Consider the following 13,347-nt stretch of genomic DNA (forward strand, 5'->3'; position numbering starts at 1 on the left):
GAAGTTGTTATCCACTAGTCAGAATGTTTAATAACTGATGCTACTTAGGATTGTCATGTATTACACATTAATTTCTGGACTAGATTGTGTGGATTTATTATATGAAATCCTTATATTTCTTAAATTGTTTTGCCGTTTCGGTCAGTCATATCGCAATAGGATAAATAGAAATATATGTGAAAAAGTTTACTGTTACAAACTGAAGATCAGCCTTTCCGCTCTTAAATTCATAATAATAACCAAATATACATAAGAAACTTTCTAGGAGAGTGACAGGTGAAAGGGGTGCCCCGTGCCCCCCACCGTCCCTGGTGTCTGTAGTTCTTTTTAAACGGCCCTGCTGAAACCTCACAGCTCCTCGTCGGGGGCGGGGGGCCTCGCGGTGACTGTGGGCCCCCACCCCCTCATCCCTCTCTCCCCCCGGCTCCTCCTGCGCTCGCCCCGGCACCAATTGTTGACAAAAGACGCTGCGAGACGGAGCCGTGGAAGGCCGGAGCCGGTGCTGGTGAGTCGGTCTCCCCGTTAACTCGATTCTCTGATGTTTTTTTTTTTTTGTTGTTTTTTTTTTGAGCTCCCTCCGAGCAGAGTGGGATCCCTGCGCGATGCAAACCCGCCGTGGAAGGAGGAGTCCGGGCGGGCTGCTTTGTGTCCACGGCGGAGGAGCCGACCGTTAGCCGGAGTGTTAATGCGGGGTCGGTCCCCTCCTCCCCGCCGCTTACCGCCCCCCCTCCCCTCCGTGTGATCCGGTATCATATGATGTTCATTTCAGTCTGCAGCCTGGGGCAGATTGTGACAGCTTTCCGTCTCTCTTTGTGCCTTTGTGTGTGTCCCCCCCTCTCCGGAAGGTGTGGCCGAGGTGATTCGGAGTCGGTCGGACCTCGCAGCAGCAGCAGCAGCGGCGGCGGCAGCAGCAGCAGCAGCAGGCCGGTGTGGAGCGGACTACCCCAGCACCTCCTTCACTTCTCATCACCGCCACCTTTTCCTCCCCGTGAAAACACTCCCGTGACCGGAATCGTGTAGACAAAAGCGGAGACCGGAGATGGATCAGCCGCTGTGAGTGGAAGCGCCGGAGGAAGCGGCGGCGGCGGCCTTGTGCGGGTCTATTCATCCCGGGAATGGTGTGAACTGAGACGGGAAGGCAGTCTGGATCTGACCGGGGACTCGTCGTTTCCCCGGAGCCTCCGCGGCTCCAAGCCGCGGCCCGAGCCCTCCAAAATGGGGAAGTGTGACGGCAGATGCACGCTGTTGGTGATCTGTTCACTGCAGCTGGTAAGTGAGCGTGCTTTGATACAGAGCCGGTCCAAGGCTGAATGGGGCCCTGGGCACATGTTATTGCCAACTCTAATCTCGACTAATGTTCCTTTACTTGCACTCGAGTTTAAATCCCTGCAGTTCTCCAAATTACATTTAATTTACACCAGATGTATTGACTCTTTAAACTCTCACAAAAAATAAACAATAGTAGGAAAATCTCATACTTTAAAAACAGTTTGTTCGATGCTTTGACAAAAATAGCTAAATATTGATATTGTTACTGTAATTTGTAAAATTTGATATTTTTACAGAAACTGTTCAACAATATAGAGTTTAAATTTTTGCTTTTACTATTTAATTTGATGTTAAATCAGGTATAAAACACATACTGACCCATATTATCATTTCATATTTACATTATTTACTGTATAACTCTGTTAGGCTGTTTTTTTTTTCAAGGACATGAAATTTTAAAAACGTTTCATGTTCCAAAATCATCCTAACATTAAGAGTTTGCATTTCACGAGGAAACTCTTTCTTGAAAGTTCACGCAGACGTCTTTGAATTTTGGGTAACAGTTGTACTTAAATCCTCCACTAGAGGGCATAAAACAAGTGCATCATTTGATGCAGAAGCTTTTTGAGGAAAATTACTTAAAAAGAAAAAGAAAAAAGAAACAGAGGTCTCAAATTCATCCATCAAAATGGATATATTTTTGTATTAATATTCTTTACTGTTGTCTTAGTTTAATTAGTCATAGTTTAATTAGGTTTTCTGTTTTCAAGGCAGAAAACATATAGAGTGAAACCAGCTGGTTTACTTCTGCTACATTAATAGGTTCCATGTGCATTTTAAAACTTGTCACGATGTAACTACACTGATTTACATGTAATATTTTACATTAAGGACCAGAAGTTTTGTTTTGCATAATTAGCACTGATATATCCCCCTCATTTGGGAGCCCTAAGCAGCTGCTCAGTTCACTTTTTGCCTTGGGTCGGCTCTGTTTTAATACATGCGTGTGTTTGTGTGTCCACAGCTGAGACTGCCTCTCTAACCACCAAGATATAATTAGAGCGGCGTGCTACAGACACACACATTGTAATCAGACATTTTTGTCTAGCCTCCCTGTACAGTCACACACACACACACACACACACACACACACACACACACACACACACACACACACACACACACACACACACACACACACACACACACACACACACACACACACACACACGGCTTTGAGCTGCAGCTGCTGGGGCGCCATCCCACATTACAGGCGAGGCTGTGGTTCCCTGAAGGAGAGGGAACAGGGTAACCTGTGCATGCTGGTGTCAGCAAAATCATGTGAATCTTTAGAAGGACTCGCACATGAATGTACGGGACCCTGAACGGAATATAATTAGGGGCCCGACTTCCTGTTAAGGTCACTCCATACCATAAAAAGTGTCCAAGATCTCATTTTTGTCTGTGTTGTCCATCTTAACACTAGTTTCACATTTCCTTAGTAGACCAATAACAAAACTGGTGGCGTTGACTTCAGAATTCATTCGATTTATTGTTCCTGTTGTTTTGTTGCTTTATTTTGGATATTTAGAATGTTTTCTAGTTCCAGTATTTAAATGTTCATTGAAATTTAAGATTTATTGATGTTTGAGAAAGTGTTGTATTATTCTTCCATTGTTACTATCGTATTAGTTGGAAATTGCCTCAAAACAACAGTATTATCTTTTATTGTTGTGGGAAAACGTATTGTTTGGCAAAATTTGTTGTTGTGACAGGCCTACTTGTTTGGCAAGTAAATATTCAATTTGGCAAGACGTTGCCATTTTAATTGGTCGTAATAGAAAACTGTCATTCATGGAAACAAATGCATGTATAAATGAAAAACGAAATTACTTGAAATATCATTAATATTTAAAGCTTGTTTAGAAATCAGCCTCATTCTTGATAAACATTCTACACATTTCAGGTCTTCAGAGCTCAGATATCTTCAGCGCCTCCTACTGGCCTGGGGCAGCAGTGTAGCTCGTCTACATGAACAATGGGCAAATTAAACTGGCTTATAGTCACAGTGACATATATACACTCCAGCGCCTGTTGATGCATAATCAACACATACCCTGCATCACTTTAGAAGCACTTTGATGCCATCTAGTGGTTGAAGTTGTGATAAATTCTGCCTAATTTAACTAATTTACACACTGCATAAACTTTTTGATGAATTTAGAATCTGTGTGACAGCAAAAGCGTTTTTTAGTTTTTATGCAATTCAGGTAGTAAAAAGTTAAGACATCCCTTTTATAATGTTTAATAAGTACGACATGGTGTGAGTGCGCCTAGCAGCCTCGTTAGAGCTGCTCATTGTGGCCATTGTTTGCTGTGCCGATGAGTTTTTGTGCAGCAGAGGGATTTGGCCCATAGATTCTCATTAGTTTGGCCCAGCTATTTCTTTTTTTTTTTTTTGTAAGGGGTGGTCCTTTTTACAGTCACTGGACTGGCTGGTGCTCCAGGCAGTTTCCATGGTAACAGCTGCGGCAGCCTCGAGTATGTGTGTCCCTGTCACTCAGTGCGTGTGTGATACCTTGATTAAGTGAGGACGCTTTATGTCCCTGCGTGCTTTTGATCATGCCTCCTCTGACAGGCCTTTGTGTGTGTGCATCTGAAACCTCCGTAGGTGGCGGCCCTCCAGAGGCAGGTGTTTGACTTTCTGGGCTACCAGTGGGCTCCCATCCTGGCCAACTTCCTGCACATTATGGCCGTCATCCTGGGCATGTTTGGCACTGTGCAGTTTCGCTTCAGATACCTCATTTTTGTGAGTGCCACGTACCCCCGACCCTGCCAGCATTCCACATTCCTGTCACTGAACTGATTTAATTTCATAAAAGCACTTTTGATTGGATCTTTCTGGCAGTATGCAGTATGGCTGGTCCTGTGGGTTGGATGGAACTCCTTCATTATTTGTTTCTACCTGGAAGTAGGAAACCTGTCACAGGTAAACATATTTGGTTCCATGTGTTACTCTAATAAAAACCTATTTTATTACTTTTTATATTAAAAAAATTGAGATTTACATCACTTGTTTTAAATCAGTTTTTCAGGTGAAAAAAAATCCTATAGAGTTCAGATTATGTGCTATGTCAAGAAACCGAAAGTCCTTTGAAAAAGCGAGATAATTAGGATAGAAAAAAATGAGCAGAGCTTGTGTTACAACTGTTTCACCATTCAGCATCACTGTCATGACACCAGAAAATAATCAGTATCAGTAATGCTTCGGTCCATAATGGATGAGTTGGGCCAGCCTCCAGCATCGCTGTTGTGATTTCCATAAATAATCGTTCATCTCAAAATTCAATATATTTTTTTAAATTTTTTATCTCCTCTAGAAATAGTTGCAATTCTACCAGGATAAATTTAATCAGTCTGCTATGAACATAAAACTCGATGAGAACTCATCCTGAATGACTAAAACCAGGATAGAAATTTCTGTCAACTAATGACACGAGACAAAAATGTAGTCGAAAATAATTTTAGTTGTTTTGAAAATCTGAACGAGTTGGAAAAAATAGCCAACAAGATTTAATCTTGGGCAGTAGATGGTGAATTATGTGATACCCATATGTCTTTAGCAGCAACATGATACTTGCCTAGACAGTATAAATTTGATAATTGCATTTATTTCATTCAGGTCAAACGATCCTACTGGTGATGCTCTATATCCACTTTTGAAATTTGGCAATTTCAGGTTTTGAATGGGCACAGTTTAACTTAAAATTTCAGAGTCGCTCCACTTTTACACTTTCTAATTTAATAAAGAACGTAGTCTGTCTTTTGTAAACGATGGTTTGCTGTGTAGCTTTAAGATTTCTTTCTCGCATAGAAATTGCGCCTAAGTAAATACGACTTAGAGCATGTTCAAAGGTGTCAGACCTCTTCTCCCGGTGTTTAAAAGTCTGTTACATCTGAAGACTGATTGATGCGCTTTATGTTGTGTGGCGAAACATCGCTGACCAATCAGATGCTTTCCAGGACAGGGACTTTCTCATGACTTTCAACACGTCCCTCCATCGTTCGTGGTGGATGGAGCACGGCCCCGGCTGCCTCGTGACGCCAGTGCTGGACTCTCGGATGGCCCCCGACGACCACCACGTCATCACGGTGTCCGGATGTCTCCTCGACTACCAGTACATCGAGGTGTTGAGCTCGGCCATCCAGATCCTTTTGGCTGTAAGTGCCTCGAAACGAAGAGTTTCTAATAAAGTTTGCCTCAGAACCCGTTATTGTTATTTTTCGAAGAACACCGCACCAAAACGTGCAATCTGACCGGAACGTTTTCGACTTCTCAACAGCTCTTCGGCTTCGTGTACGCCTGCTACGTGAGCAAAGTCTTCCAGGATGACGAGGACAGCTGTGAGTGCTCTCCGAGGGTCTGCCAGTGTCGGTTTTGGGTGTGAGAGATGCCGTCTAGTTGTCTTCTCTTGCGTGAGTCATGCTTAGAGATCTCAGTGTTCAGGATTCCCTCCGGGTGAGCTGAGCTCCCCGTCTGTGGGCAGCATTGTGTGGGCTGGAGTACTCCCACCGCCACAGCGGCTGTCTGTCGGGCCGCCCATCTGTGGTTCTGGCGGGCCTTTCTCATCAGAGTTTAATTCTCGCTCGTCCTCGATATTGCATTTTATATGGCTGTTGGTAAATGACCGCATTATCCTCATGAGCAATTATGACTCATTTATGAGTTGCAGTGCAATGAAAAACATTATATAGTCTGTTTGGTCAGGTTTAATGGTTCCTCTGGTAAATCACTTCAAAGGGGAACAGACCTAACTCTATTAGCTACTCTTGAATAAAGGAGAGAATGAAGAAAACACCTCTCGAGGAAAGCAAATGTGCGACGACCTGCTAATCTAATCGCCTTGTTTGAGTGGAATGCTCTCTCATCTTTCCCATTTTGATAAGTTACAGTTTCTCCGGGGACATAGAGGTCCATTTGTCTGAGACACTCTTAAAAATGGAAAAGGCTATAGAACATTCCGGTAATGTTGTGAGGCAGGTACCGATAGTTAGAGGGTCAATCAGCATGTTTCAAAATCTCTGGATCTTTGGCAAGCCAGGCTGGCGGTAGACCAAACGTCTTCCTGTCATCAGGGTCCCGAAGCAGGGTGGTAAAAGAGGTGAAAAACTCCTCAGCTGTAGAAAAACAAACAAACAAAAAAAGCATTTTCTGGTCACAAAATCAACAACCATCCATTTAAAGGCCTCTGTGCAACAACAGCAGATGTTGTTGTAAATCCAAGACACAGTCAGATGAATTCATAAACTCTTATTTTTATAGATTCGATTCAGATTAAACTAGAACACTTGATGATATTGATGTTATAGTTCTCTTCTTTTCATTATTTATCTTTTCTTGCCTTTTCAAGTTGATTTTATTGGTGGATTTGACTCGTACGGCTATCAGCCGCCCCAGAAGTCCTCTCATCTGCAGCTACAGCCTCTTTACACGTGAGTCACAAAGTATTCACACACGTTGAAGTTCACTCATGTTTTGTCACAGTACAACCAAAAACAGCAATGAATTTTATTGGCATTAATGAATAACTAACTATCACAATGGAGTCCATAATTGTGAAACAGAGGGAAAGATAAGAATGTATTGGTATTATTACGCCTCTTTTGTTCTGTTCTGCCTGAATAAGAGCTCAGTTCAATCAATCTCTTTCTGAATTCATTAACAGAGATGTGCAATCTCAGTATAAATCCAGTTGTACTGCGAAGGCATCAGTGATGTAATAGCGAACATTGGACAACGTCATGGGAATAAAGATGTGGAGAAGTTTCAGAACCATTTTAGCATATTCATTTATTAGAGTGGTCTAGTCAAAGTCCAGCCATCACTGCAGCAAAAGGTTGCTCTCCAACCTATTGACATAAAAAGGAAAAATGCAAATGAAGATTAGAGTTTAATGGATTCTATCAAATAAATTAAAAAACAATGTAATATTTTTCCTCCAGAAATAAGTTATGAACATATAAATAGAAAAAGTTGTATTTCTTATGTCAAAGGGAATTATTTCTAATTCTGACTATGATCTTATCCTCTCCTCCTCCCAGGGCTGGTTAAGTGTCAGTAGCGCCCCCTTGAGGCCCGAGCCTGAAGTTGTCACTGTGGATGGAAAGAAAGAAGCGGCAGGTTGCCCACCACCCCACCCCTGATTACACTCACTCGTTTGTGTCGCAGTTTACCCAAGGAGCGGACCTTTGACCCCAGAGAGGAGAGACAGTGTGAGCATGTTTGCGTGTGTGTTTTGTGTCCGAGGAAGGAAAACTGAAGTCAGCCCTGAAACGAACGTTGCAGAGCTCAGGGACGAACCAGCGGTTCCCGGTGGGAGTGGAGCGGGAGGGAATTCGGAGAAGATTCACTCAAAACTGCCAGCTCTGAGCGCTTCCTCTCGAGTCGACGTGTGCGCGTGTGCGTGCGTGTGTGATACGATTGCGCAGCTCCGAGCTGGTGCTTCGTGGTTGTACTCTGGACTCTGCAACCACGCTGCGCCCTTCTGCGTTTGTTTGACTTCTTTGTTGGGGTGAATGCTCCTCTGTGTGTGTGGATGTTTTTGGAGGGGCGGAGCCACGCGATAGACCGAGGCACAGCTCGTATCTGTTGTCGTTTTAGAGTGTGACGTTAAAGCTAGAGCAGTCCTGCAGTTTCCTCCTCCCAAAGCCGTCTCTCTTTCCTCCCATGCCGCTCCAGCTGCACACCTCAGGCCCGTAGGAGAGGCCATCGAAACCACGACTCCTTAAAGGATCAAGCTCGCATTAATCAGTGTTTGTTCTGGTGCAGAAGAACTAAACAAACAAGCAATTAGAGTGTTAAGTCTGTCGTGCAATAATCTCACACATTTTGGACCGTAATGCAGCTGTTGGACAGTAATCCCTCCATGCGATGTCCTGATAATAAAAAGGTGCCAATTTCTGTTTTGTTTCCAGGAATATCTGTGGGGCATGTGTTCAGATCAGATGGCTTTGGGATGAGGCATTAGTGTGTATTTTTATTTTTATTTGTTGGGGTGGGAAGTAGTACTGTGCATGTAAATAACCAGCCGATGATTGTTTTGTTGGTTCTATTTGCAGAAGAAGAAGAAGAAAAAAAGAGGGTCACATTATGGAGGGTGTGGGAGGGATGACAGCAAATTTGTTTTGCTTTGTACCTGTTTCTCTTCTTCTCTCTTTTTGTATATATCATGTTGCCTTGTTTTAGCCAGTTTGCAGTATTCCTCCTTGTTGCATCAGGAAGACATCGAGTCCGAGCAGCTCGCTCATCGACTCTCATCCGAACGTGAGGGCGAAGGAGACTTTAGAGTCTTTTTTTTTTTTCTTTTCGATAATAAATGTGACAGAAAGTGAGAATAAAGGAGACGGGTATGAGGTGCAGATCTCAACGGGTGTAAAGTAAAGTTTGAAATAATAAAAGTACACTTTCTATTTCAAATGTGACTTCTGTCGTCATCTGCAGACACGTTTGTCTCACTGAGAGTGTCTAAATTTTGAATAAACCGAGCGCTGTCACGACTGGCTTTGTTTCTCTGCATCCCGTTTCACTTCAGTTGTTTGTTCCTGTCGGCCTTGAAAATCTCCAGCGTTCAGGGGAATGGCTCTTAAAGAGACGGCGCACCGGGAAATGTGGGAGCCGTTCCTGCAAATACACTCAAGAATTTAAAGATTTTTTTTCACTTAACAACATCAACGGCTCAGTCCTTTCTCGTGTCCCAGTCTCTTAAAATTGGGATTACTTTAATATTATTAAGCACCACAAATTAGAAAATACTGTTTTCATAGCATAATTTTTTTTCACCCTCACAGACACTATTGTTTAATGTAGTTTCATAAATATCAGCATAAAACCCCCCAAAAATAAGTATAAGAAATGGGAGCAGGAGAATTTTTTGTTTCTTTTTTGCAATTTTATAACCATAAAAAGGTGGATTTTATTGAATTGTGGTTCCACATGCATGTTTTTGGACTTGGTTTGGATGTGTACCGACACATGCAAACATGCAAACAGCATGAAGGAGGCATCAAAGCTCTAAATCATCCTGCTGCACAGCAGTTGTGTTCCTGTTTCACTGCTCTCACAGAAAGACTATGCAAACATAAAAAAAAAGAAAAAATCCTAAAATATCTTGTCTGATGGATTACTCCAGTGGCACATAACTGTAATAAAATAACAAAATGTGCACGGTCTTGCAAAAGCTGTAAATGTCTTTTCAGATGAATCTACACATTTGATCCTGATTTCAGTTCTGAACTCTGATCAGACCAATGCACAACTTCAATTTTCCTCCAATTATGATGGGATGTTGACGGATTAAATCTCTTTATATCCAGTTTATTCAGTTTTCTAACTGAAGCCTCTACATGGCCTCTTCTCAAACCCTTCCTGTGATTATTGTGCCTCAGAGTCAACCACCTCCTGTCTTAACGACTTTGTTTTATGTCTGTCTCGACATGGCTCTCCACCAGACCTCCCTCCACAAAAAATGTTAATCTGTTTGAGTTTGTTGTTTTTTTCTGATGAAATACAAAAAGTAACTTAACATATTAAAAAAGAAAAATGAAACAGCTAGGTGGGTGGATGTTTCTGGGAGGTTATGACACTATAAATGTATGCATTGCAAAGAGAAACAAAGGAAAAATAATCATAATTAAAAAAAAAAAATCTCTAATCTTATTATCTCCATAAATTATAGAAGGTGGTCTCTGCCTGCCCCTCTTGCCCATTCCTCCTTTTTTTATGTTTATGTCCTCCATAAACATAAAGCTCATAGATAATAAATCTGGCCTTACGTTTTACCCTGTAATTACATAAATGTAATCTGGTGTGCAGTTCTTTCCACCACGAGTTAAGCCTGAACTGTTTACTTATTTATCGCCCACCAGAGTGTAGTAAATGATGTGTAATCTTCTGTTTCCACGCTATTTATATGACTCATTACTCTCGTTTTGACTATGTCTATCCATGGCGTAGAGCAAACAAGCTGACCCAAAAGTGCCCATGTTCCTCTAAAAGGTAACCCAATTAACGGGGAATGTTTTGCATCCGCATTACATCATCCACACACTGTCAGCACTCTGTCACTCTCTGCATGCGTATGTGTGTGTGTGTGTGTGTGTGTGTGTGTGTCTGGGTGGACGTTGGCACATTCCCAAATGCCCCGCCGGGGGTCTCTTTGTTTCATTATTTATTTATTCTCCGAGTCACTCCCGCTCTCTTTTCCCCGCCGTCCCTCCACATTCCCGGGATGTGGCGGGGACGGCCGTGCGGTGAGGCGCGGGTGCGGCGCGGTGCGGCGCGCCGCCGCCATGGGCTGCGCGCACCCCGTTGCCGTGGAGACCCGGTTGCTTTGTGTATCCGCCACATCGAGACGTTTTTCCGCCCAGCAAACCCGGGAATGACACCAACATCCTCTCCATAATTCTTATTGGTGATTCCCTGATATCAATGGCAAAATCTTAAGTCAGTATTTGCTACGGTATTTTCTATCGAATGAATTGGTGTTTATTAATTTTCTGGGATTTATTTATTTATTTTTTTTTTACCGGAACAGCAGCAAGTGGGGCAAATCTTTACCACGAGCAGCTTTGTGAATGGGGTTAAAAACAACACCTTAACAAAATACGGCAAACAATAGCAGCAGACAAGACAGTGGGGCTTAACAAAGGGACCGAGCGATGTGAACCCTCCCTCTCAACTCTGTGGGAGGCTATGGCAAGCTAATTTATCATATAAATGGGAAGACTTTTTTTCTTCTTTTTCTTTTTTCTTTTTTTTTTTTTTTTGCCAATATTCATCTTTTCCTGGACAAATGAAAGAAAATTTCAGGCATGCAGGATTTTTTTTTTTTACATTGAAGATAATTTACATGTTTGTCACAGACCAAATTGATTTCACTTTTTTTTTTTTTATTCTGTGTAATGCCAACACGTTCCTTGAAGTGCATTATTGTTATTTCGGATATCTAAAACAGAATCACCATCAGGAGAGATTAATGAACCCCTCTTCATGACTCAGTCGCATTGTTTTTTAACACATATAATGAAACACATTTAATATTCCGTTTACTTAATTTTGAATATAACATAGCAAAAGATTTTACTAAGGAATTTACACTACTGCAAAGCAGTGACGTGGTGCTATAAACTCTACCAAAAGGGGGCGGTAATGCGCCATGTTGGGAGATCCGCCACAGAGTCTGAGTGGATTCTTGTTTTAAACACATAAGGAAAAAGATAATAATAGTGATTATAGACTAAATAGTTCCGTCTGAAATGATATTTCCTTTTGAGAAACTTATTTCTTGTGTGAGTATTCTATAAACGGAGTGGGGATCATACTTATGGTATAAGAAATCACCTTTTCACCCTCATCAAATAGCAATTACTTAGACTTAGACTTGTACTTTATTGATCCCTTGGGAAGACTCCCTCAGGAAATTAAAGTTACCAGCAGCTTACAGGCAAAAAAGTGGCACACAGTGCGCAAAATACAAAAGAATACAAAAAATACAAATTAAATACAAAGGTACACAGTAAATGTAATGAGAATATAAATTCAAAACAAAGAATATAAATACAACACAAAAGAAAATATAGGAATTTGGCAGATAGATTGACCAGTGATATTGCACTGTATGGTTTGGCCTGATAAGTGTGAATATTTGCAGAAAAATATTCCACACCAACATCTGCCTGGTAGGCGAATTCAATTGCAGGCGAATTGAATAAGTCATTCAGCTCGCTGGGCCTGTTCTTCTTGGGCACTTCCCTTAGCTGCAGGCTGAGGTTGAAGATCCGCTGTAGTGGCTCTCCCAGTTCAGCAGCGCAGGTCTTCAGCAGCCTTGGACACACCTGGTCCGGCCCTGCTGCTTTCCTGGGCTTGCGCTTCCTCAGCTATTCTCTGACCTGGTCTGTGGTGATGTGGGGCGGAGATTGTGCTGAGGTGTGCGGGGGGTTGTCAGTGTTATGTTGCCTGGGGGGAGGTGTGTGGTAAGGAGCAAAGGTGGCTGCAGTGAGAGAGGGGGTTGGGGAGGCATGGACTGGTTGAACCTGTTGAAGAAGTTGTTCAGTTCGTTTGCCCTCTCCATTGTTCCCTCAACGACTCTGGTCTTTGTGTTGAGGCCAGTGATGGTCCTCACACCTTCCCAGACCTCCCTCATGTTGTTCTCTCTCAGCTTCTGCTCCACCTTTCTCCTGTAGCTGTCTTTTGCTTCCCTCACACACTTCTTCACCTCGTGCTGTGCTGCCTTCATGGCCTCCCTGTCTCCTCTCCTGAAGGCAGCCTTCTTCTTGTTGAGGACAGTTTTGACTTCCCGCGTTAGTGAAAAAATAAAAATAAAAACATGACATAAAAGCGGTATGTATGTCTGGAAAGCATGGATAGATGAAGCAGAACTGAAATAAGAAGAAACATTTTAGATATCTGTCATACATCTGCCATGGTAACTGAATAAACTGTATTTTTTAAATTCATTTATTTTATTTTATTTTATTTCATTCTTATTTATTTTATGCAAAAATGAAGAGCAAAACTTAACAATAATAGATGTTTCAACATTCAAAAAGACAACTACTGACACACTTGATCATTTAATACGGCCATCATATCCAAAGCTAATCGTTTTTCCAGGCACTTTGCTGCAATTTGATGCTGTGAATATTTCCACATCGGGCAGTAATGAGCCTGATTTGTTTGCCACTGTGAGGCTTTCAGAGGTTCATCGTTCTTACTAATAGTGACATAAGAAACAGCTTTCTGTTGTCCTCACGTTTTTTTTTCAGCCACATCACAAGCATAAAAATGACATTATGCTTTACCAGCCTGCTTGAAAGCTGTGTGTGCACTAATATGAAGCAAAACAAAACCAAACAAATTAGTAATATAACACAATTATTCAACAGTAGTTTTGTTTGAAATGCCTGTAGTTCAACTTTGAATAACTAAACATTTGACTGTCACTATCCGGTATACATTTATAACAGGTTAAATAAAAATGTCACACATCAGATGCCATAACAGAAAGAAAAACTATTTTT

General features: G+C 42.0%; 1 protein-coding gene across 2 annotated transcripts; it reads left to right on the forward strand.

Moving 5' to 3' along the window:
• The first annotated feature begins 313 nt into the window (after positions 1–313).
• nkain1 (sodium/potassium transporting ATPase interacting 1) lies at positions 314–8,823 on the forward strand. 2 transcript variants are annotated; one of them, XM_055054049.1, is made up of 8 exons: positions 314–505; positions 846–1,269; positions 3,941–4,078; positions 4,178–4,258; positions 5,293–5,490; positions 5,613–5,673; positions 6,681–6,762; positions 7,372–8,823. In XM_055054049.1, the coding sequence occupies exons 2-8, from the start codon at positions 1,216–1,218 to the stop codon at positions 7,379–7,381; spliced, it is 624 nt and encodes a 207-aa protein (XP_054910024.1). In that variant the 5' UTR covers positions 314–505; positions 846–1,215; the 3' UTR covers positions 7,382–8,823. The 2 variants fall into 2 exon arrangements, with proteins under 2 accessions (XP_054910024.1, XP_054910025.1); XM_055054050.1 differs by lacking the exon at positions 314–505 and adding an exon at positions 561–692.
• The last annotated feature ends 4,524 nt before the right edge of the window (positions 8,824–13,347 follow it).

The sequence above is a fragment of the Poeciliopsis prolifica genome, unplaced genomic scaffold, assembly GCF_027474105.1.
Source record: "Poeciliopsis prolifica strain line A6 unplaced genomic scaffold, Auburn_PproV2 SCAFFOLD038, whole genome shotgun sequence".
Lineage (NCBI taxonomy): Eukaryota > Metazoa > Chordata > Actinopteri > Cyprinodontiformes > Poeciliidae > Poeciliopsis > Poeciliopsis prolifica.